The 21,861-nt window shown below is 37.5% G+C and overlaps 1 protein-coding gene across 1 annotated transcript in view; it reads left to right on the top strand.

Moving 5' to 3' along the window:
• The window catches only part of AKAP11 (A kinase (PRKA) anchor protein 11), a 33,858-nt gene extending 26,738 nt beyond the window's left edge, over nt 1–7,120 (top strand). The window contains exons 10-11 of the mRNA XM_010072567.1: nt 1,478–1,638; nt 6,974–7,120. Coding sequence (XP_010070869.1) covers nt 1,478–1,638; nt 6,974–7,120 — 308 coding nt within the window. The remainder of the gene's footprint in view (nt 1–1,477; nt 1,639–6,973) is intronic.
• Nucleotides 7,121–21,861: the final 14,741 nt, after the last annotated feature.

Here is a 21,861-nt window from a genome sequence, read left to right as displayed (position 1 = left end):
GAGTATTTTTTCCTTAGAAAATAGTGATAATTAAAATGTTTTCTGCTCTGTAGGTTTCATCTAGGTTATCAATATACCATTGCTTTATTTTGGTCTTGACTTTTAAAAGTTCTAGCATCTCACTCAAATTGCTTGATTAAAATAGTGCTTCACTGTATTCCTTTATGCAGTTTAGATGTCTCCTGGAATACAATAGACTCCTTTATACTGTATAAAGGATTTTCTAGTGAAATTTTTCCAGTTTAATTTCTTCACCATCTCACTGTTGTTTTGAAAAGACCCTTTTCTTTGTATGACCTTTTAAATAGTGTTCTTTGTACCTGGTCTTGTACATTTGGAAGTTCTGTTCATGTCATACCTAGAAATTACTGCCTTTCTCTAAGCTGACTGTGCCTTGTTCACCAAAGAATTTGAAACAAAGCCTTTTTGTTACCAAATGTGCGTCTGTTTTATAAAACAAACAAACAAAAAAAATCAGAATTTCCCAATACATTACCACAATGCTTTCCATCCACTAAGTGTCATACATTTTTTTATAATTGGTTCTTTTGCCTATAAAGATATTAAGATTTTGGGGGTCTTCGACAAATATTCTGTTATCCACCGAAAGCATGCTTAATGTTGACAGTTCCACTAGTGAATTTTCTTGCTTTTTTGTCCTGGGGGAATCTATTTTATCTTTCTTAACTTTGCCACTTAGGAATTAATGTTTTCATAAGCTTGATTGGAAGAGTAGTGAGATTGAGGTAGACTGTGCATGAACATATACTTTTATTGCAAATATATTTCTTGTTTCTAGAGAGTTAAATCAAGTGGTCTGGAAGTAGAGACTTCAAGAACAACTTGGAGAGCTCTGTAGATATTCTTAGTTGTATCTGAAAGTGTGACAAAGAATTACTCTGATAGCTGGATACAGAAATTTGGAGTGGAAACAGAAGATGACGATGCAGTTTCTCTATGTTACTAATACAACTGTTCTTTGAATACTGTGTTAATTTTTGGAACTCATGCTGTAAAGCAGGTGTTGAAAAATTGGATAGGTCTCCGGAAAAATTCAGAGGCAGTCTGATCAGCCTACCTGTAGAGGAAAGAATTCTGGAATACACACTTTAAAAAAATTTAGTAGATGAAGGCATAGCAAAAAATAGCAGTTGGAAATAGAAATGACTGATGGACAATGAGAGCTATTGCTGTTCAGTTTATGAAAGTCTGTGTTAAATTCCTGTCATTTGGAATATACATTAAAGCTTCAATGTCTTTTTTTTTTTTTAATCCTCAGCTATGTTTGCATACAATTGTAAATGGGATAAATATATGAAAGTACAGAAACACTTCAGACTAGTGTGATTTTTTTTTTTCTTTCATATCTGTGTGTACTAAATAGAGGTTTTTAAGATGATATGATCTAAACAGTCTACACAGACTTGTTTGGAAACAATTGAAGCTATGGATTTGATTATTTTATTTTTAATGTCAGGTTTGGAGCAAATACGAAAGACTTTAGCAATAGTGAATATTGATCTGGAACCAAATCTAGTGGACCCCCAGCTCAGAGTGGCACTCCAGTGGCTGGCAGCTTCTGAAACAGAGGTGTCTGATCTTCACTTTCACGACACTGCTACGAGGGAATTTGTCTTTGTAAGTACTTGGGTTTGATCGGTTGCGGGGAAGGGAGAGATTTGCTTGATTTTGATTTTCTGTGATATGCAACAGCTGCTCCTACTTTATTTACCACTGAATAATAGTGAGCTATTTGCTGTTGGGGAAGATCATTGGTTAAATCCTAAGAGGTCAAAGTGGAACAGCCTGTTTAGCCTGTACCTGTACCATAAGTAAAACAGTAATAATCAAAGCTGAGTTACCTTGTTTCACAAGTTGTTTTCCTTGTTTTACTCCAAAGAGGATGCAATTAATGCATTTTTTTTTTAGTGAAAAATACATTTTTCAAGCATTTTTTGCTTAGTAATTAATTGTCTGAGAAATTGCTTATGCAAATTAATTTCTAACTTTAAATATTCTGATGTTCTGCCTCAGGTTTTTTTGCCAGCAAATACGTATTTTCTTATCAGAAAGAAGTTTAGTTTCTAATTAAATATCAAGTATCTTTTTATTCTGTAAGCAACTGCAACCAAAGCTATTAAGAAAGAAGGCTCAATAAGATTGTTTCATTTTTAGGTGCCTTTATTTTGGTTTTATAGATAGAATTTAATGTGTGACCAAAGAAAAAGCACAAGTTTAAAGAGCTAGGTTTTACCAATTTGCGTCTCTTTGGGAAGGATCAAAATTTTGGTATGTGTACTGACCTGAGTTTTTCAGTCACCAACATATAAGAGAAACTTCTTATTCCTATAAAATCATAAAAATTACTCCTTTGTGGATACACACCAAACTGCACATGATAATCTGGGATTTATTATGTTTGACCTATTTTTTCAATCTTCTTCCAAGGAATTATTTTAACATTACCTGGCTCCCAAAAGGCTAACTTAACAGATATTATCTGCATTGTCTCTAATGATGAAGTTGATAAATCATCAAAGACTTTTTGTTTTGTGTCTTGGTAACATGTAAAAACATGTTAACATGAGGCCATTAGTATGTTTTTAATAATTAAGATCTTGGCAAAAACAGCTTAACATGCGTATCAGTATATTAAGGAAGGAAAACCTTGCTTACAGTTCCAAAACTTAGTATTGAGTCTTCAACTTGGTGCTTTCCAAACCTCAGATCATCATTTCAGGAGAAAAGGGGAGTGACCTGGAAGTAGAGGTCAGTATGACTAAATAGACTCCCAAACTTAGATCAATGTGTGTACCTGTGGTGCTTAGTTACTGAAGACTTGTGTTAAGAGTGTGAAAGGTATCTAGAGGTCAGTCCAGGTCGTACGTGGGTTGAATTTTCCTAAGAGTGACTTGTCCCTTTCTAGCCTAGTTTTGTTTTGCTTTTGCCTGTGTAACCGTGTGGTAAATGTATGCAATCTCAAGAGCAGGAAGTCTTGCATTCTTATTTAAAATAACCCAGAAAATTGGGAAATATTTTTTTCGGACGTTGAAATAACATCCCTTATGCTCCTTTTCTGGAGGTTGGCATGTTTGATTTAGAATTATTTCAGAAATATGTTTTATTTTATGTTAGTTCTGTCACTTCATGCTTTTATAAACTAGAAGGCAGTTTGAGAATACTATTCTACATTTCTGGTTTTGTGTGAAACTGTTGGGTTTGATCCTTATATTCCTATGTTCCTTCTCTGTTACGGTTTATAAGTGTCTTAACATGAAGAAGAAAATACTTTACTTTTTCTGTTCTCACATTCCTGGTCCAGCATTCTCTGAAGTTCTTCTGATGTGAATGAGTTTAGTGACTACAGTCATTCCGATCTCATGAGGTGTTTTTGCTGTCTTTTGAGGATCTATCCATGTATTTCATGCTTGTTGTATGTGAATTGCAGTGTTGCAAATATTCAAGCAGAATAGTGGTAGGACTCACAAGTGTTCATGGTAATCTCCTTTGTGTGTGTATGCAAGAGAGAGAGAGACCTGTATCTTACGCTGCAACATAACATGTAAGACAAAAAATACCTGGAAGGTGCCTCTTCTTACTTTTTTCCTCAAGTCTCTCATTCTTCTGCCAGTTCTGACTTAGTAGGTTTCGAAGTTGTGGTGCTACTATTTGAGCCAAAGCCTGAAAACACATAAGAAAGATATTATTAGTGGCTGTATATCTGAACGTGACACTAGCTACCCTAAAAAGAGAATATGATGAGAAGAGCACTCTGGAAAATAGTGTCTATTATGTGTGCACTCCTAAGAAACTGTAATATTTTTCTACTTGACACTTCAGTCATAAATTCATACTGAGTTGACACCTAAAGATAAAACGTAAGACCTTCAGTTAGGCAGTAGTCATGCAGTCCTGAAAATGTTAAAATAGTTAATTAATTCACTTAGTTTTATAGATTAATTTTTAGTTCTCCAAATGCAGTTATGTTAAAATTAATTGAAATCCTGTTTCTCCCCCTGGAGACAGGGAAGGATTACCTGCTTTTTATTCCATCCCATTTCTCAATTGGAATGTATAACACTGTCTCTCTACAGACTTGTGCCCTTGTCCATTTTGTGTTGTTTGAATTTAAACTGAATTGCAAAACCCCAGAAATACACCCGTTGTGTCAGTCTGACTTGGCACCTCTCACTGTTTCTTAGAGTTCAAAGGAAAATACAGAATTTTAAGAGCACTGTCTGAATAATGTTGTATAGGAAAGATGAGCATGTATATAAGTGTCATTTAATGAGTTTCTGAACTTAAAATATATTTCAAAAAATTTCAGGTTATAAATTCACAGAAAGAAGGCTTTCTGAAAGGATGCTTGGAATTGTATTAAGGTCCTTTTGAAAATAAACTGTTCTTTCAGGATTGTATTAATAAAAATAAGATACTTAGTAGTACAAAATAAGAAGTCTTGCAGTTATTCCCAGCCTGAGTGTGATGATCTCTGACCCAAACTAGGGATCTTAAATTAGCAGTAGTCATCCTCAGTTCTGTCACTAGTGTAGCTAGAGAAGCACCTCCAGAGGGCACTACAGCCCAGCAGAAAACTCAGCTGACCTCTAAATACTGATCTTTTGCTAGTTTTTATCAGCTCATACGTACAGGGGAAAGTTACTGTAGTTACATGGGGAGTGAAGGTGGGCTGTAGATCACATTGAGAACAGTAACTTTCATTATAAGGAGGTGGTGGGTTCTGGAAGGGAGGAAGGGCTTGTGTTAGCTAATCACTGCAGGGTAATGAGCCACTGGTGTAATGTGGCTGAATAAAGGACAAACTCCTAGCATGTATCAAGCAAGGTATTACTTGCTGTGGCTGGGTATGAGCTCTTACTTAAGGATACGTGTTATGCACAGTAAGGCAGAAATAAGTTGCATACCTGTGTGTGAGACAAAATACATTTGTTAGGAGCTAGAAAAAGAATCCAGTAAGTTAGAATGGATATATCTTCCTTTTTTTGAGAAGCCTGACAGCGTGGATTAAAAAAACATAAATGTTCAAGTTTGAATCAGACCATATCTACCTGTTTTAGGATTACTAGTGTCTGTTTTCAATAAACTCCAATGTTTCGCTTGTCTGACAGTAAGAAACAGATCAGTCGGCTAAAGAAATAGTGAGACTGAACTTTGAGCTGTAAATTAAAATAGAAAGATTAGTGATGCCAGGTGCCAAATCTGTCATCTTACCGTGGCGGTATCTTCTTTGGGGATAAATTTTATCCTGTATTTGCTTAAGTGGGTCTTTAGACATTAGCCAAACTTTCCTCTAGCATAGTAAAAGTGACCATTGTTTTAGAAAACAACAAACACCATTTACAAAATCATATGTTGTAGACTGCAAAATTCTTGCTTCCTGTGCTCTGTTTTAAAATTCACAAATAGTTTGCAGAAATAACTACAGACTTTAGTCTTCTTTTCTGTAGGAAATATGTATTTTTTCACTGAAAAAAAATTCAGTGTTCAGGATATGCAGTTCAGGCTAAGGGCATGCTGTGACAGGATGAGGAGTAATGAATTTAAACTGGAAGAGGGCAGATTTAGACTAGATATTAGAAATAAATTTTTTACTGTGAGGGTGGTGAGGCACTGGAGCAGGTTGCCCAGAAAAGCTGTGGATGCCCCATCCTGGAGGTGTTCAAGGCCGGGCTGGATGAGGCTTTGAGCAACCTGGTCTAGTGGAAGGTGTCTGTGCCCATGGCAGGGGGGTTGGAACTACATGATCTTTAAGGTCCCTTCCAACCCTAGCCATTCTATGATTCTATATATTGTACCCAAGATTAGAGGGGATCTTTTTTGCTCATTCAAGTTAATTGTTTTCTCAATAAGTTAATTGTTTTATATACGTTTTTATGCCCACACTCTTCCTGTCTGTTCCATTCCCTGCGTTGTTGCAGTTGGAACATCACCTAGGTAAAGAAACAGAGAAATTTTCTTACTTTTCATTTTTTTAATAGAATTTTGCATTTCAATCTGATGGGTCTCATATAAGAAACAATATGAATTTTAAATTTTGTAGGTGCAGAAGCAGTTTCACTGAACACTGCTTTATGACTTTTTTAAACTTAATTTATAGAATATCATGGTAAGAACTATAAAAGGCAATAAAAATTTACAGTTCCAAAGAGTAAGCAGGGTAAGTGTCTACATGGTCTTTATTAAATGCAACATTAACATTTGTCCAGAAAGCTACAGAGAATAAAGTTTGTTTGTGAGTATGTTGTGTTTGTTAGTTTTGGTTTTTTTAACTAAAAGATTTATTTGACTCCTGGCCAAACTGGCAAATTTATCCGTGTTTTAGGGCAGGCTTTCTTCCGTATATAGCTGAGCTTGACACATAAGGAAAGGAAGATTTTTGCTTGGGCTCCTGGACAGAAAAAAAAAAAAAAAAAAGTTTTCAGCTACACTGATCTCTGGCTCCCAAGTGGTAGTTTAACTTAACCCTCACCTTTTCCTCTTCCACAAGATGTTATTATTTCCTAACTCTGAAGACACTGTTTTCATTGAGGGTAGCATCTATGCCACCCAAACCACACTATATGTTGTGAAAGGAAAATCCACATCCTTTTATTAAGACTGAGTTTTGTCTTTTTATATGTGCATTATTGGCATGGGAGGGGTGGTAAATGTCTTAATCTGGTGTTCAGAATTTCCTGTTTTCTGCAGTGTTGATGAACCACAGCCGTCATACCTGTGGCACCGCATCATTTGAAAGTGTCGCTCCCTCCAGAAGAAAAATTTGTGAAAACTGCCCTAAAGAAAAGTGGCTGATTCTTGCGGAAGTTTTTGTTTTTATAGATGTGGGAATAATGATTAACTCATTACAACTGATCTCTTTATGAGCTAATGTTTCAAGAATAACTTCGGTAACTGTTAATTAGGATGGGCCAGTCAAAATATTTTGTTTTGTGTTCCCCTGTCTCCCCTGTAGCTTTCCAGAAGACTGCGAGAAAGAGATTGGAAAGTTGGAGATCTTTTGCAAGCAGTGCTGAAATATTGTGAAATGATAGAGAAGGCATCAGATGGAGAGCAAGCTCTAAATAAGTCTTTGGTTGGTTGGCTTCTGGAAAATGTCTGAAAAATCCAAAGATGCAACACTCTTCACTTCATTCCTCTTTTGAAAGGAGATACGAAGAACACAGATATGTAAAGTAAAATTCAACTAACGAATGTTCAAGTAATTGTCAGCATTTAAAAGACTTTTAGGTGAAAGTCAAAATAGCTGTGCTGTGCTTTGTGATACTGTGCATATGGTATGTTTATTCAGTCCATAATTGATATTGTCCACCCATGCATAACTTGTATTTACTGCTGTGTTCAGACCATGGAAATATTTATGAAAAAAATCCCTTGTCTATGATGGTAGTTCGGAGAAGACAGTCTCAGGCACAATATTGAGGATCCCCACTGTGCCAGGATATCTTTTTCCCATTTGTGGGAACTGCATCCCACTGATGTTCTGCAAAAATCTGTTCTGGAATACCTTGCTGCAGACAGTGGAAAAAATTACTGACATTGGCCAGGTGTTATGTGCCCAGGGGCACTGTTGCCAGGAAGAAAATTGTAACCTGCCCGAGCAGCCCCTTAATACAGTTGGGCTTCATAGCCACCTTTATCAGGTTTAACTCCATGTGAAGATGTGAGAGTCTGCTCTGAAATTGTTGAGGTGCAAATACATGTTCCCTTTTGATGACTATGATAGAGCTGGTAGCTTCTGGTAGAAGGGCAGAGCGGGTAGCTGAGCATAATTTCATACATACTTCTTCATCAAGGTTTCCTGAAGCTTACCAATCAAGTTTTAATTGATAAATTTCTTACTGGAGTTTTTTGTATGCAAATACTTCTATAACATTAACTCTGCATAGAAGAATTTGTGTGTCAGTCTGTCACATAGGCTTGTTAAAAGTAGCAGATACAAACTTCTTCCTCTGAGGATTTTGGCCATCTTTTTGACTAGTCTAATTCTTTATTTCTTAGCCTCCATATATGAACTTTATTTTTAGTAATAAAGATAATTTTGTTACTTACTGAGCACTTAAGCGTTTAACAAAGAAAGCTAATTAAAACATAAAGGGGAAATTTCTTGCAAATTGATTTTTCATTTTTCTTAACTACCTTTGCTGAATTTTTTTAAAGGCACTTTTAATCAAGTCTTTTTAGCAGTCTGGTCAGGTTTCTCACCAGTGCTGCTGACTTGCCTTTCTGTCTGAAGTGAAATGTGGACCAGTATATATCCTGTGGTTTGAAAGTGCTTTTTGGGTTTTGTGTTTTTTATACATCCTTTCAGAGAAAAAGGCAGGTGCTGGTAATTACAAGGTTGCCACCTCAAACTCGTATCACTTGCAAGAGAATCATGGAGTCTTACTTATTTTGGATGAAAAAAAGAATCTTAACCGTTGTTTCCAAAGAAAAATATGCTGTTGTTTATGGTGCACACATTTCTGATCCCAAACAGGAACAGATAAAGTCTCTAAAGCTATTCATGAATTTTATTGGAATATATACAGTTCTGATTTCCCCTACCCCCTAAATTACTATGCGGTGTCACACTGGTAAACTCAAGAGCACTCTCCTTGCAATGTGCTTCTGGAAGGCATTGCACTGTCTTTTTTACAGAGGCCTGGTTTGTTTTAGTCCTCGTTTGTCATCTGGATTTCTGGCTTGGATCTTACAAAGTTCCTCTCTCACCGAGTTAAAGATTTTTAATGTTTTTGTATATGCATATATGTGTGTTCACACATGTGCATAGACACATAGATATGTATATGTATCTATATGGATATGAGATCTCACCAATATGAACTTAAAATGTAAATTTTTACTACTAACTTGAAATTCTGGTATGGTTGTAGTTTATTACCTCGCTTCATGTATCATTTTCAGTGATTGAAAGGTCCATGTATGCCATGTGACAAAAAGAGTAAAACCCCATCTTTTGTCTTGTTATAGGCAATATAATACCAAGGGTCAGGAGTCATTGTTCTCTAGAGCCCAAAGTAGTGGGGGAAAGTTATTTTAGTTGCTGCATTTGGAAGGTGGGGCTGGTAACAAATATTTTTGAAGAGTTGTACAAAAGTTTGTACAAAAAAAGTCTGGATTTCCTGCATGTCCCCCTTGTCCCCCCGCCCTCCCCTTTCTTTCTTCCCTTTTTTTTTAAGGTTGAGTTTCGATGCTGTTTCAGACAAAAATTTGAAACCATTCTCTGGTTGTGACATCTTCCCTTTAACACAGCAATAATGTACAAATTTACCTGTAAAATTGAAATGTCAGGAAAATGGAATACTAAAACCAGTACCTCAGGACTAAACTTTGCCCTGGATTTTGGACCCTTGCATTCTCACCAACTGGAATTTCAGGACATGAGGATACAGTAGTACTAGTACAGCATTTCTGTACATGTCCAAAACCATATTGAGAAAGATATCGAAGGCATTGTAAGGGTTGTACGTTTGAAGAAAACCCAACAAAACAACACCACAGGAACAGACAGTTGTTAACTGTTTTATTGAGTGTGTTGGATTTTATAAAGTTGGTGAAATAGTTTTTAATTACTTAAGGCAGAAGACTACGATTCCAAAAGCTTACAGCTATTCAAAAAGTTAAGTAGACAATAGTTGCACTGAAAATTATTTTTATAAATGAAATCTTGTTTTCAGATTGGATCAAATACATTATGTAACTATTCATTGGTGTTATATTAAGGAAGAAATTGATTTATTAGCCTCTGAGGAAGGTAGCACAGTTTCCAAATTTACATGAGAAAAATATGTTATAAAAGACTTCATTTTTACTTAAACAAAAAAACAATTTTCTACACAAATTGTTTTAATTTTTTTTCTGGATTACTTGACTTTTCTCCTTGGGTATTAAAAATTGGGAAAGCATTAAACTAGCTTGGCAAAATTATTATGACTTACCAACTTTCATCTTTGGGAAACCTTACTGTGACTATATCTAACTGGTGCTGTCTGCCATATTAGTGAGAGAGCTGTTCTTTGCTAATGCAAGATATAATTGAGTTTACATAAAACTCCTGACCATAAGTACAGAAGTGTAAATGAAAACCCTAAAAACATAAAGGGACACATTTTGGTCTATTTAAACCAGACAACTCTGCTTTACAAACAAACATAATGAGGTAGAGTTTGTTTCATCTTGCATTTTTTCTGTATGGGAAACCTGAGACAGTCCTTTAATTTTTAAGTTGAGGAAAATATATACAATGGTGTTATTGTTCTAGAAGACACCTTGTCTCAGACACTTCATACATACATTTGGTGTTCTGAAAAATGGAAGTGTTCGGATGCTTTGTAAGATTCCGTAGAAAAAGCACTTTGAAGATAATTCCTCTATAAATTAACAATTAAAAATGGTCATATTTAAAGCAAGTTTAAACATTCAGAATGGGTTGCATAAATAATGCAGAAGTGTGCATAAAGCCTTAAAATAAAAAACAAAACTCAAACCCATATGCTAATACTAAAGAGGATTTGCTGTCTCAAAATGAGGATGTGAAAAAGTAGCTAAGATGATGTACTTGAATGCAATTTGTGTAGTATCTTTGTTCTTGAGTTTTAAAAGATTGTGTAAGGTTTTTAAAAAATAAAAATAAACCAAAAACCCAGCAACCCACATTCCGAGACTGATTAGGTCTCTCAAAAATGCTATCAGATTTTAAACGTTACGTTTTCTAATGTAACTTTGTCTGGGACCTTTTCTGTAAAGAGCCACATATTTTTAGAGATGGGAACACAGTAAGTAGTTAACACTGTCACCAGCGCAAAAAAACCCCCTACTTTTACGCTCTTGATTTGCGAAGAAAACCACAAGATTCAGGAATAATTTTAGTGTAAGAATTTTGGCTTTTCAGCAAGATCCGTTACTGTTGAGCATTTACTGTACTTGAGCTCTGAAGAGGCAAGTACAGAGCCCAGCCACTGTAGTCACTTTATTTTGTACCATCTTTGTACATTCCTGTTGTATAGCTGGAGTTGTAGTTTTAGAGGGCCTTTGTTCTGTTATAATGTCTGAATAGTATTTAATACTAAAATTTATTATAATTTGCTGGAACTGCTGCTTATTTGTGCAGTGTTACAGTAATTCACAGCCCAGTTAGTGATGCAATTGTATACCAAAAGCAGTTTGAATAACTATAAATGTTTATGTAACTGTACTCAATGAATATGAAGGTCTTGTACTGTATAATGGTGACGAGTTTTGCCATTTTAGTAATTTAACTATATTCAGTTTTCAGATTATGAACTCCAGGTTGCACTAAATTTGTCCTTGTTTTAGCAGTGGCTTAAAATAAAACACATTTCACTGGCTTCGAGAGCACTGTAATTTCTTGTAAGTTCATGGAATATTATTTTTCTTTTCAGCTAACACTGCTAAGGTTGGTCTTGGTCAGTGGTTGCATGAAGGCACTTGAAGAATGGTATAGTAAATAGTGCATCAGTAGATGGCATACTTCTTGCAGAGTTAAATTGGTGTCCAGGAAAAAAGGGAGAACACTGTTTTACCATCTTTGGGTTGAAAGGTAAACCTGTAGTTCTGGTTACATGAAGTAAAGCATTGCATAGATTCTATGAGGAGAGACTGGGCAAGAAATCCATTCTGATAACACAAGTAGGATATAATAATCAGTCTACCTCAATCTCATCTTGCCTGGAAGCTAGGTTAGGGATGTGGGCTTGATATTTCCATGTGGACTGAGGTTGGTCTTTGGCACATTGTACGGTATTTGGGGAATGGGCATAAAAAAACAGCTTTAGAGTCTTCTGGATAAAGGCAAGAATATGATGCTAATGAAAATAATATATAAAACATGAAATTTTATAGGCTTATTCAAAATCCTCAAGTGGTTTGGTATTTTGTGAAATCTACCAAATAGCATATTGTCACGTACCTCAAAATAGTAATGCTAAGCAAACATGTTGTGCACAGTTATGGCTTCTAAGATTTGAAAGTACTGCCATTGCAAATAGCTGTCTTAATGTTTTTTGATATATATGTTGTGAATCTAATAATATCAGCAGGGTTTCATTTCAAAAACTAAGAGACATTTGATTAAGTTACTTTTATACCAGTAAGTATGCGCAACCCTCCTTGATTCTTTATTTTTGCAATGGTTGCTTAAAGGAGGCTTCTATAGTATTTGTTATATTATTTCTAAAAGGAGCATTCTTTTGTTTCATTACCATATTTATTTAAAATATTGTTTTATTTGGATAATGCCTCACATTCAGTCATGTAGAAAATAATGTTAACTGAAGCAAGTAGACATTTAACTTATCCTTAAAATATTGTACATCCAAAAAAAGATGGGTGGTGAATTTGGGAACAAAAAAAAAAAAGAAATTTTTGTGAAGGGAAAGAAGAGGATATTCATGTGGAAGATTAGTCTGAGCTTTTTTTCTTCCTGCCTGGACTTTATTTTTCTTTCTTTCAGCAGTCTGGTTCTGGCTGGCTTTATTCAACCGCAGAACAGTATCCATGCACTTTGTTTAACCTTGGTGTATTAAATTGAGAGTTAAGTTTCCAGCTATGCTGTAGTCTTCACCCAACATGTGTGCTTCGCCATCTCCTGCTGCTGTTGCTCAGACCTTCCTCTCTCTCTGTAGCCTGTGCTTCTGGTGTGACTGAATTCCATGCTGGTTACTGCTCCGAGCCTCTGATTGGAAGGTGGCTACAGAAAGTGAGTCATGCCAAGTCTGAAGAAATGTACTCCGAGCACTAACTTTACTGGTTATTGTGCACCATATTAATCAAATGCTGTCCCTTCCCTGCTGTTAAGGCAAACCACAAAGCGTGTGACTGCTTGGGGCAAGGGAACTAACCATGACAAGTATGAGACCATGTATGTGGTCAAGGTACTGGCTATCTAGTCCATGACCACACAACACCTTTCCACAGGAATTGTGAATACTGAAATTGAGGTCTTTACATAGTCAAAACATATATAGTCTGTCTTGTCTTCATTCCTCCAAAAGCTGCTGCTGCTTCTAGGACTGTGAAGGAGCTTTGTGTGTGTGTGTTTGTTTTTTAATTAAGAATGGGCAAAAGCGAACACTTGGATGAGTTACTTGACTCGGCTTCTGGAAGTTCCAGTGCTTTGGCCTGGTATAAGATGAATATAAAGAAAGAAATAGTGTGATAATGTCTTTTTTTTTTTTTTTTCTGCCATCTGCCCCTGTAGCCCACTTATTGCCAATGTCTTATTTTGTACAGTCTCAACCTCATACAACTTCCGAGTCTTCTCCCACACTTTCCCTGTGGGTGTTGCTGGTTTCTACTTTCTGACCCTTGTCCAGTCTTGTAGTATGGCTGTTGTCTTCTGCTTCTTTCTTGACCCTGTTCTGTTGTCCTGATGTGACTTCTGGCCATCTCATTCTTGGCTGGCGGAAGTGGTTAAAAACCAGCAAGGGGAGTCTTCTTAGCCGAGAGGCTATGGAATAAGGCTTGCCTACCAGAAATCATCAAGCAGCGAAGAAGAGCTAAACTTGCTTTTGGCTGAGTTTTTCACTCCTGTAGGAAAGTAATCTGTGGTTGCTTTGGTTTGGAACCTAACTTATTGCTTGCAAAACACTGAGATTTTTATGCTGATCTGAAAGTAACTTTTAAGCTGATGATGAAGTATAATGTAAGTCTAACATACTGCGTTATTCATGTAGATGTATATTCAGTGTGGTGCGTAACAGCAGCTTCCAGACACAGACAGGGCAAAACTAATTCCTTTTGAGAGCTGGCAAAATCCCAGTTGTTGCACCCACTTACATCGGATCTCACTTTAGATAGATAGTAACCTTTAATAACAAACAATGTCTCTCTTCTGAGAAGAATGTGTTTTCATAATTATTGCCCCATAATATTGTGCTTTGTGCAGATGTTGCATCTGGATTGTTTAACCACACAAAATCTTATATACTGTTCATGCTGCTGTAAAAATGCTAATGCAGTATGGACAGAAATACAACGAAGAACCATCTCCTGTAGCTGGAAGTTGTAGGTTTAGAGGAAATGTATAATGTTTCTTTAGGAAACTAGAATAGGACTCTATGGAAAGCAAACTGTGAAAGAAGCTCATCAGAATGTAGTTGTTTAGAGAAATTATGTCAAGAGAAATGGCAATAGTCAGCTGTCCTATTGAACAGAACCCTTTACAGTATGTTGTGCGGTATGTATCAGAGAAGAATAAGAGTTCACTGCTAAATCTATTGGAGTTAAAAGACTCTGGGTATAAGAGAAATTCCAAGCTAACTGTTGCAGGACTGTGAGATGTTTAGGTAATATTTCTGCTGCAACAGATCATACACATTTTTTGTCCTGGTAGTTTAGGAGATTTGGGACTTGGCTTATGTCCTAATTTAATGCTGTAAGCTATGAGGTGAAGATAGTATCTTCAGCATGGTCAGAGTCATTAAAGGGTTAAGTCTGAGACATCCTAACAAGCTTAGTACATGCTGGCATCTTCAACAAAACCTCTTTTCCTGTGACTGCCTGAGAAAATAAAGAGGTGGGTGTTGGAAATTCCCCAAGGAGTCTGGAGGGCCCTCATCAGTATGATCAAAGTGCTTTTGTGGGGCTCCTAGAGACATGGTTTCAGAGAAGGAGTAATGGTCATTTCTGTTTAAAATTATTTGGTGACATTTTTTTTCTTCTCCTTAAAGTGTTGCTTATGTCACTGCTTATGGTGTATGCCCAGCTTGTAGTTTGTGTGTTTAAAATTTGACTTATTTTATTTTTCTCTGTGTATTAGCTTGCTGCAACTGTTAAAATTTAAGTACATGAATAAGTCATCCTTGCTGTAGTCATCCAAATTACACTGGATGAGTGGTTTAGATTAATTAGGGAAGTAACCATTAATTTGAATATATGTCAGCAATCAGAAGGTTGTTTGTTACCATCGTTCATTTAAAATTTTCTTTCTTAAGATGTGAACCTTTTTTCGATAATGAGACTGGAAGTGCACTAAAGCTAAAGATAATGTATCTAATTAACAAGGAGAAAAAGAAAGAGAATGAACTGTGGTCATAACACAGTCTTGACTCTGGCAGCTCACTTAATTTGAACATAAATTAGTTTCCTACCAACTGTCTTCTGTTTGTAAGTCCAACGTTCAAACACGTCATAAATTCAACAGCTGTTTTTGTATTTGCAGTTTCTACAATCTTGGGCTGTTGAGAAGAGTAAAGGTGGCAAAGACTTTTTCTTCTTGGTTGTAGTGTCTTTACTAGGTGGGACTTTTCCTCCAGTCCATCTTCCCAGTCCACCCCCCCTTTCAGCAGGGGTTATGAATTGCTCTGAACACACACGGTACTCAGGGACCTAGAATTTCTTTGCCTTTTGTTCCTCTGACTTGGTTTTGATGCTGCTCTCGGCTGCTCTTAAAGGGTTTACCAGCCTCAGGTCCTATATACTCCACATACTTCTCCAACGTTGAAGATGGTCTGATATCCTCAAACAGCATGAAACCTCCTTTAGGAAGAGTCAGTCTGGACAGGAGCATAGCAGCCAGGAGAAGGCAAACAGCCAGCCCTCTGCTGCTTAGCCTCTCCCCTTCTGTTGAAATGTGCACAGTGAACTGCTGCTGATCAAGACTTAGTCATGTGGCTGATAAAAATCAGTCTAGCTTACTGTGTCAGAAGAGAAACAGACAAGACAGGTGAGACCAGAAGGGCTTTATTTTCAGTTTGCCTGTGAACCTGTGTTTGGTACCTATCTCTGCTGATGCATGGTTTTGACCTGAGGCAAACTGTGCCCTTCAAGGGCTCTTCTATGCCCCCCTCTGTAACATGGAACAATGCTCCTAGGCTCTTCTGAAGAGTTCAAGACTTTAAAAATTAGGAATAATCCTTATATTTGCCAAATCCCCCAATAGCTAACATTTTTCTTACACTCACAAATACAACCAAACAAATATTGTACAATTTCAGATTCTGTCCTCTAATAAAGTTTGAAAATTTTGTGCCTCTTCAGGCAAATCCAAATATCATTCAGAGACTGTCCCAAGCTGATTACATGTAGAAAAGCCCTCATAATTTGGAAGCTGATCACATTGTAAGGCAAGTACCTGTCTGTTTTGGAAACCTTTTTGTGGTGAGTTGTAAGGATGAAATGGTTCTCTTCCTGTTCTGGATGATGACTTAATCTTCAAGGTGGTAGCAAACCTATGACTACATGGCCAGAAAGTCTAGGAGTTCCTAAAGATAACGTGAGAAATGCAAGGATCTGAAATTCCGTGTGATGTTATCCCTCCTTGTATAATTTTCCTAAGGGTATTAGCATAAAAACCGGAGCAGTAAAGACTGCAATAAGGTGCGTGATGTCTCTAACACTGTGCTTGGCTGGAATAAGGGAGTTCCCTATACAGCTCTGACATGAGTCTCCTGGAAGGTCTTTTGGGTAAGTTTCATGTTTTGTGTGTCTTCGTTTCTCATTTTGTGAAGCTGACCAAGACTTAACTGCCCTTTGCACAGGGAGCTGGTGGGAATGGCCTCCTTCTCATGTGGGAATGATCTACCTCTCTTCTTCCCATGTGAAGGAGGAGTCTCCTGCTAATCTGAATTTAATTGATGAAGCTCAGGGGAAAACAGGTCAGGAGTAGAGGATGATGTGTGGCACACAGACGTTAGCAGACATGTTAGGAGCTGGTCATGGCTAATTGAGGTGCACATAGCTAATTCAACAGCTAATTAAGCACCTCTTGAGAAGACTTGAAGTTTGCAGTCCTCTCCCATTGAGAAAGTATTGTTTGTGGATTGCCACAAAATTGCAGCTTAAAAGTTAAAAATGTTGTTACATTTGAAAGAAATAAAAGATGTTCTTAAGTAGAGTTATATAAATAACTGCGTGCTATTTCCTGCTTGGTGGAAGGGAGTTCAGACTGAAGATGCTTCTTGTTAGCCTTAAAATGTGTTCTGATGTCTTCAGGCCCTCCAGAGAATGGTTCTTCATACACTCTATATATGACTGAGCAGAAGGGGGGCCTTTGGAATGGTACTGAAGCACAGATAATAGCAACAAGGAGATACAACCATCCTGGCTGCACTACTTACCTGACAGATACTGTGTTCTCAAGAAAGCCACAAAAATATTTTGAAGAGAGCAGCATAACCACTCTACTGCTGGTGGTTTGGTGAACCTCATGGGGCGGCCCACAATCGGATGTCAACCATACTTTCCAAACGGCAGTAGGGCTGGTCAGTGGTTTGACATGAAATGCAGCCAGGCTTGTGCTTTGGCTCCAGGTAATGCCACCACAACCTGTTTATAAGGCTTGCTCTGTTTTTATGGTTAGCGATGGATGCGTTGGCCTAGCTTGACCATTGTAAGCACCTTCATGATAGACTACTTTATACAAATTGCCCTGAGCCATCTTGATCTTTCTGTCTGAATCTCATGTGAATGCTACATGCTTGAATTTTTACCCCCATTGAAATGTATAGTTTTGATGCTATGGGCTTGCATGGTAGCAAAGTTTGCCAGATTTTCATGGAAGACCAGTATGTTAAATTATAGTAAATATAGTGCATGCTTCTTTCTGTAGCTCAATATCTGTAATTTGTTAGCTAGAAACGCACTATTACATATACTGAGGTTTTGTGGATTTCCTGGCTTCGTTGTTACAATGAGGACAAGTGATTAATCATGTAACATGTCTAGTGATGAGTGAGTACATCTGGTCCAGTTTTTTATTGTTGTTTTATATTGCTCCATTTTTCTGTACCTCTCTAGCTTATACATGGTTTTATACCAGTTCTTCTGCTCAGCTTTCATCTTTGCACTAATCACTGACAATTCCAACAACCTTATAAGGAGAAGAATTATACAAACTTAAGACTTTAAAATGCTATAGAAAGATTGTCTATACTCAGATTTTTTTTTTCTTTGGAGTTATAATCTCTTAATAGGTAGGAAGTTTCAAATGTACATCTCTTACATTAAAGGTGAACATACAACCCTGGAACTCTAAGGTAAACTTGTGTAACATCCTAAGAAGCAAACCTTTCCTAACAAATCCTTACACATGAACCGTATCTGTGAGATAGGTGCATCTTTATTTTCAGTAGCCTTAAGTAGTCTTCTACATCTTCCACCTGCCTCCCACCCTCACTTGACCTTAAAGAAAATATTTTGTACCAAAACAATATCATTTAATAAATGTCCTGTAAGTAATGTTCAGGGACATCCTCTAAATGTTGAGACATTTTTAGTTCTTTATATTCTTCTGCATCTCCTTTGTATCATTTTGCTCTAGAAATGACAGTAAAACCTGACTCACTACTGAGTTTACTTTTAAAATGCTTGCTTTGCTTTAAAAGCCTGTCACCTTTCTCCTCACCACAGTAAGAGCAGGAATTCCAGATTATAGGAAGTCATTACAAATGTTACGATTAAGGTTGTGATTTCAGTGCTAGATTTAAAAGAATGTGCACGTTTACCCAGCTGTGAAGATGACAGAGGTGGGTTTCTGCAAAGGGGATTTTCCCATTTGATTAGTGTTGCAAGAGAGTGAGAAGAGCAGTCAGCTGAGAGGTGGATGAGGTTACCCACAGGCACCAGTGGCGCACCCAGTACTGCTCAATTGCTGAATTGTGGGCATATGGGTCAGTAAAAAGGCAGAGATTACTGGAACAACAAAGAGGTGTTGGAGTTGCGGAAATCTAAGTGACAGCAAAAAATAAACTATATAACATGTCAGTGTTGTAATGCAAAAACGAAACCAGACACCTTTGCTGTAAGGTGAGTGCTTGATAATAAATCTTTGGAGAAAGGCTATGGATCTTTTAACCTGTACATGCACACCTCCAGCCTGTGTACAACTAAAGAAGAAAATGTCACATTTGCAGACCCAGCAATAAAAGTCCCCATAGAGGTTTTAAGTTAAAACTATGGGCCTAGTAAAACCCAATAGTAGTAATGGATTTTGAAAGATGAACATGCTTCTTTACGTCATCAAATTTGGCATTGCCTCCCTTTGTCTGCCTGCTTGTTCTTCAAATTGGCTATGAGCATAAGCTCATGTTTAGTTGAACGCCTGAATTGCTATGAATGTGTAAATACCCAGGTTTAAGCCCAGCTTAACATGTGTGCATGGGATAGACACAGTTCTGCATATCTAACTCTATGGTATAGACCCAACAGCTGGAAGCTTGGCAGTCCACAGCTTTTAGCTCTTTAGAGAATGTGTGCAGTGTCATCAGTTCCAGCTTTTGGCAGGATTTTTTGGATGGAGAGCAAAGGGAGGTAAACAGAGTTCTCATGTTCACAGTTTCGCAGAGCTTTTGGGTTACTTGGAGAGATGTGTTTCTGTACACATCACAGATGGTCACAGTCTACATATTTCAAAGCCAAAATTGGATGCTGAAAATTTTGGTACTGGTTTCCAATTAGCAAATATTTGAACTGTGAGGTCATTCTTAGTTATTGGAAAATCTTTTAAGACTGATGGCATTATGTAAATAAAGGAAGATTTTTGAAAGTTACAAGAATCCTATGGGAAGATGACACCTTTGCTATTGACTGTTCCTCAGAACATATCAGAATGAAGCTGACAAGGCTTTTTATTTCAGTGGCTCTTTTTATTTTGAGCTTTTTAAAAAGTCAAAGCATCTGACAAATCAATATGACTTATGGATGGTTGAGATGGAGACATCCAGTATCCTTACTACTTAACAGTGAGATAATTTTCTACAGAAATTTCTACTTATCCTCCAATGTCCGGCCTCTGTAAAAGGGGTCAGTAAAATGTATTTCTCAAAATGAATGCCTGTTAGGAAAATGTCCACTTTGGTATACTAATGGGTAAGAATCCAGAGGAAAATAAATAGCTAGGACTCCTTACTGGGCTGTTGGCTTTTTTGAGGGTCAGAGTCAGAAATAAACATATAGAGATGTCACTGGATTAATTGTATGAGACTGAAAAATTACTAGCAGAGTTTAAAAGCAGTGTATTTATGTAGACAGAATCAGTTTCTTTTGCTAAGAGCTAGTTTTACAGCACTTCACTTTTACTTTCCAGAAACTTACAGGACAATGTCCTTTGCCTGTGTATAAATATCAGTATTTGACAATATAGTAGCATGCACTGCTTCATGCTGAAGATGGCATTATCAATCTGTTAGAGGGAAAGTGACATATCCCACCCCAAGGCACACCACTGACTACCTCTGTCAATTCATTTTCCCTCAGGTATGGAGGCAGCTTGAGGCCATTGGTGGATGGGCTGAGGATCTGCCATGAGTCCAGTTCAGACAGGCATCCCCACTGAAAACTTCTGCAATGAACTGCTGAAGAGCTGAGAGCATGAAACACCGGTTCTGCTGCTGTATTTTTGTTTTCTTATGACATCTCGCCTTCGTTCGTTCTGGTATGGGTGACAAAAGTAAAGCTCCAGCCAGATGAATAGCGAGGCCAAGATCTTTTTGCTAAGAGGGACAGGGGAAGACATTTTCCAAAGCATTTAAGTCTTATTTTCATAAATGGGCCAGAGACAGCCTTCTGGCAGCTCTAATACAACTGGTTACGCATATTCTCCAAAGCAGCTTAAACAGAAAGTGTAAAATTGCGTGAACAGGCCTAGAGGAGAGGCCAAGACATTCCCTGTCTTTAGGGAAGATGCCAGTTTATGGGGTTACAGTCAGATTGCTCTTCTTATTTCTATTGCTCATTCCATGATATCCATACGATATTTTGCAGCAAGTAGATGAGGCTTGGTTAAAACTGTGAAGTCAAATTTTCCTATAGAATTTAGTAGTGAGGACCACCACTTGGGGTGTAAGACCTTGGCAGTTTAAACCCCCCTCAGATGAGACAGTCCTGGTAGTAGGCATATCCTTTCTGGGAACAGTGTTCCTACCAATAAGGGAGTATATGAAAAGTGAGGGGCACCTCAGTTGTCTTCTGAAAAGATCTCTGTGAGTTCAGATCGTTTAGGCATTGCTTGAGCAGACTGGATCTGGCATCCCTAGTGAATTTAGTAGGGTTTTGGAGCCCTTCCCTCTCCAGTTTGGAATTGCAGCAGAGATTTGGGGTATAGCTGAGACCCTGACCATAAAACCTACAATATAATAAAAGACACCTACTTCAAAAGCAAAGTCCTCTCAGAGCTGAAACATTTGTGAAAAATGTAGGCGTGTAAATGGTGATTCACCTTTCTGGAGGACTGCAGCATATGTTGGAATTAGTTGCTGTAAATTCCCTGTAGGAGTCAGTGAAAACAAAAGCAAACAAAATTCTCCTTCTAGGGCACAATTTGTCTCATTTTCTTGTAGACATTTTGAAAACAGGTCAAATGAATTGGGCTCTCTTTCTTTTAACAATAAAGGAGGCTGGATCACTAGCTAATGTGTTGATATGTATCATAGAATAGCCCAGGTTGGAAAGGACCTTGAAAGATTGTCTGGTCCAACCTTTCATGGGAAAGGGAGCTCAATGAGGTTATCTAGCACCTTGTCCAGTTGCATCTTGAAAACCTCCAGTGATGGGGACTTTACTACATCCCTGTTGAGGGTTGCTCCAGTAAATGATTGTACTCACTGCAAAGAAGTTTATTTCTTATATTGGGATGATTACATAGTAACTGTTTGATGTTGGTAGAGATTAACCCTGCTCTGGGCATCTGGCCCTTTGGCTCAACTGCTCAGTCCCGTAAGATATTTGCACTAACTTTCTGTCCATGTGACCTACTTCTAGGACTGGTTTTGGGGTCAGTTTTGAGTTGACCATATTCCTGGAAGAAACTGGGAGGAGGGAATGGACATCAATTTTGGTCAGTGCTTGAAGTGGACTTGCTTGTTAGTGCAGTTATTGTCAAGC

This window comes from Pterocles gutturalis, unplaced genomic scaffold (assembly GCF_000699245.1).
Source record: "Pterocles gutturalis isolate BGI_N339 unplaced genomic scaffold, ASM69924v1 scaffold17232, whole genome shotgun sequence".
NCBI classification, from domain to species: domain Eukaryota; kingdom Metazoa; phylum Chordata; class Aves; order Pterocliformes; family Pteroclidae; genus Pterocles; species Pterocles gutturalis.
The sequence above is the reverse complement of the archived record's forward strand: the minus strand, read 5'-3'. Positions and strand labels throughout refer to the sequence as shown.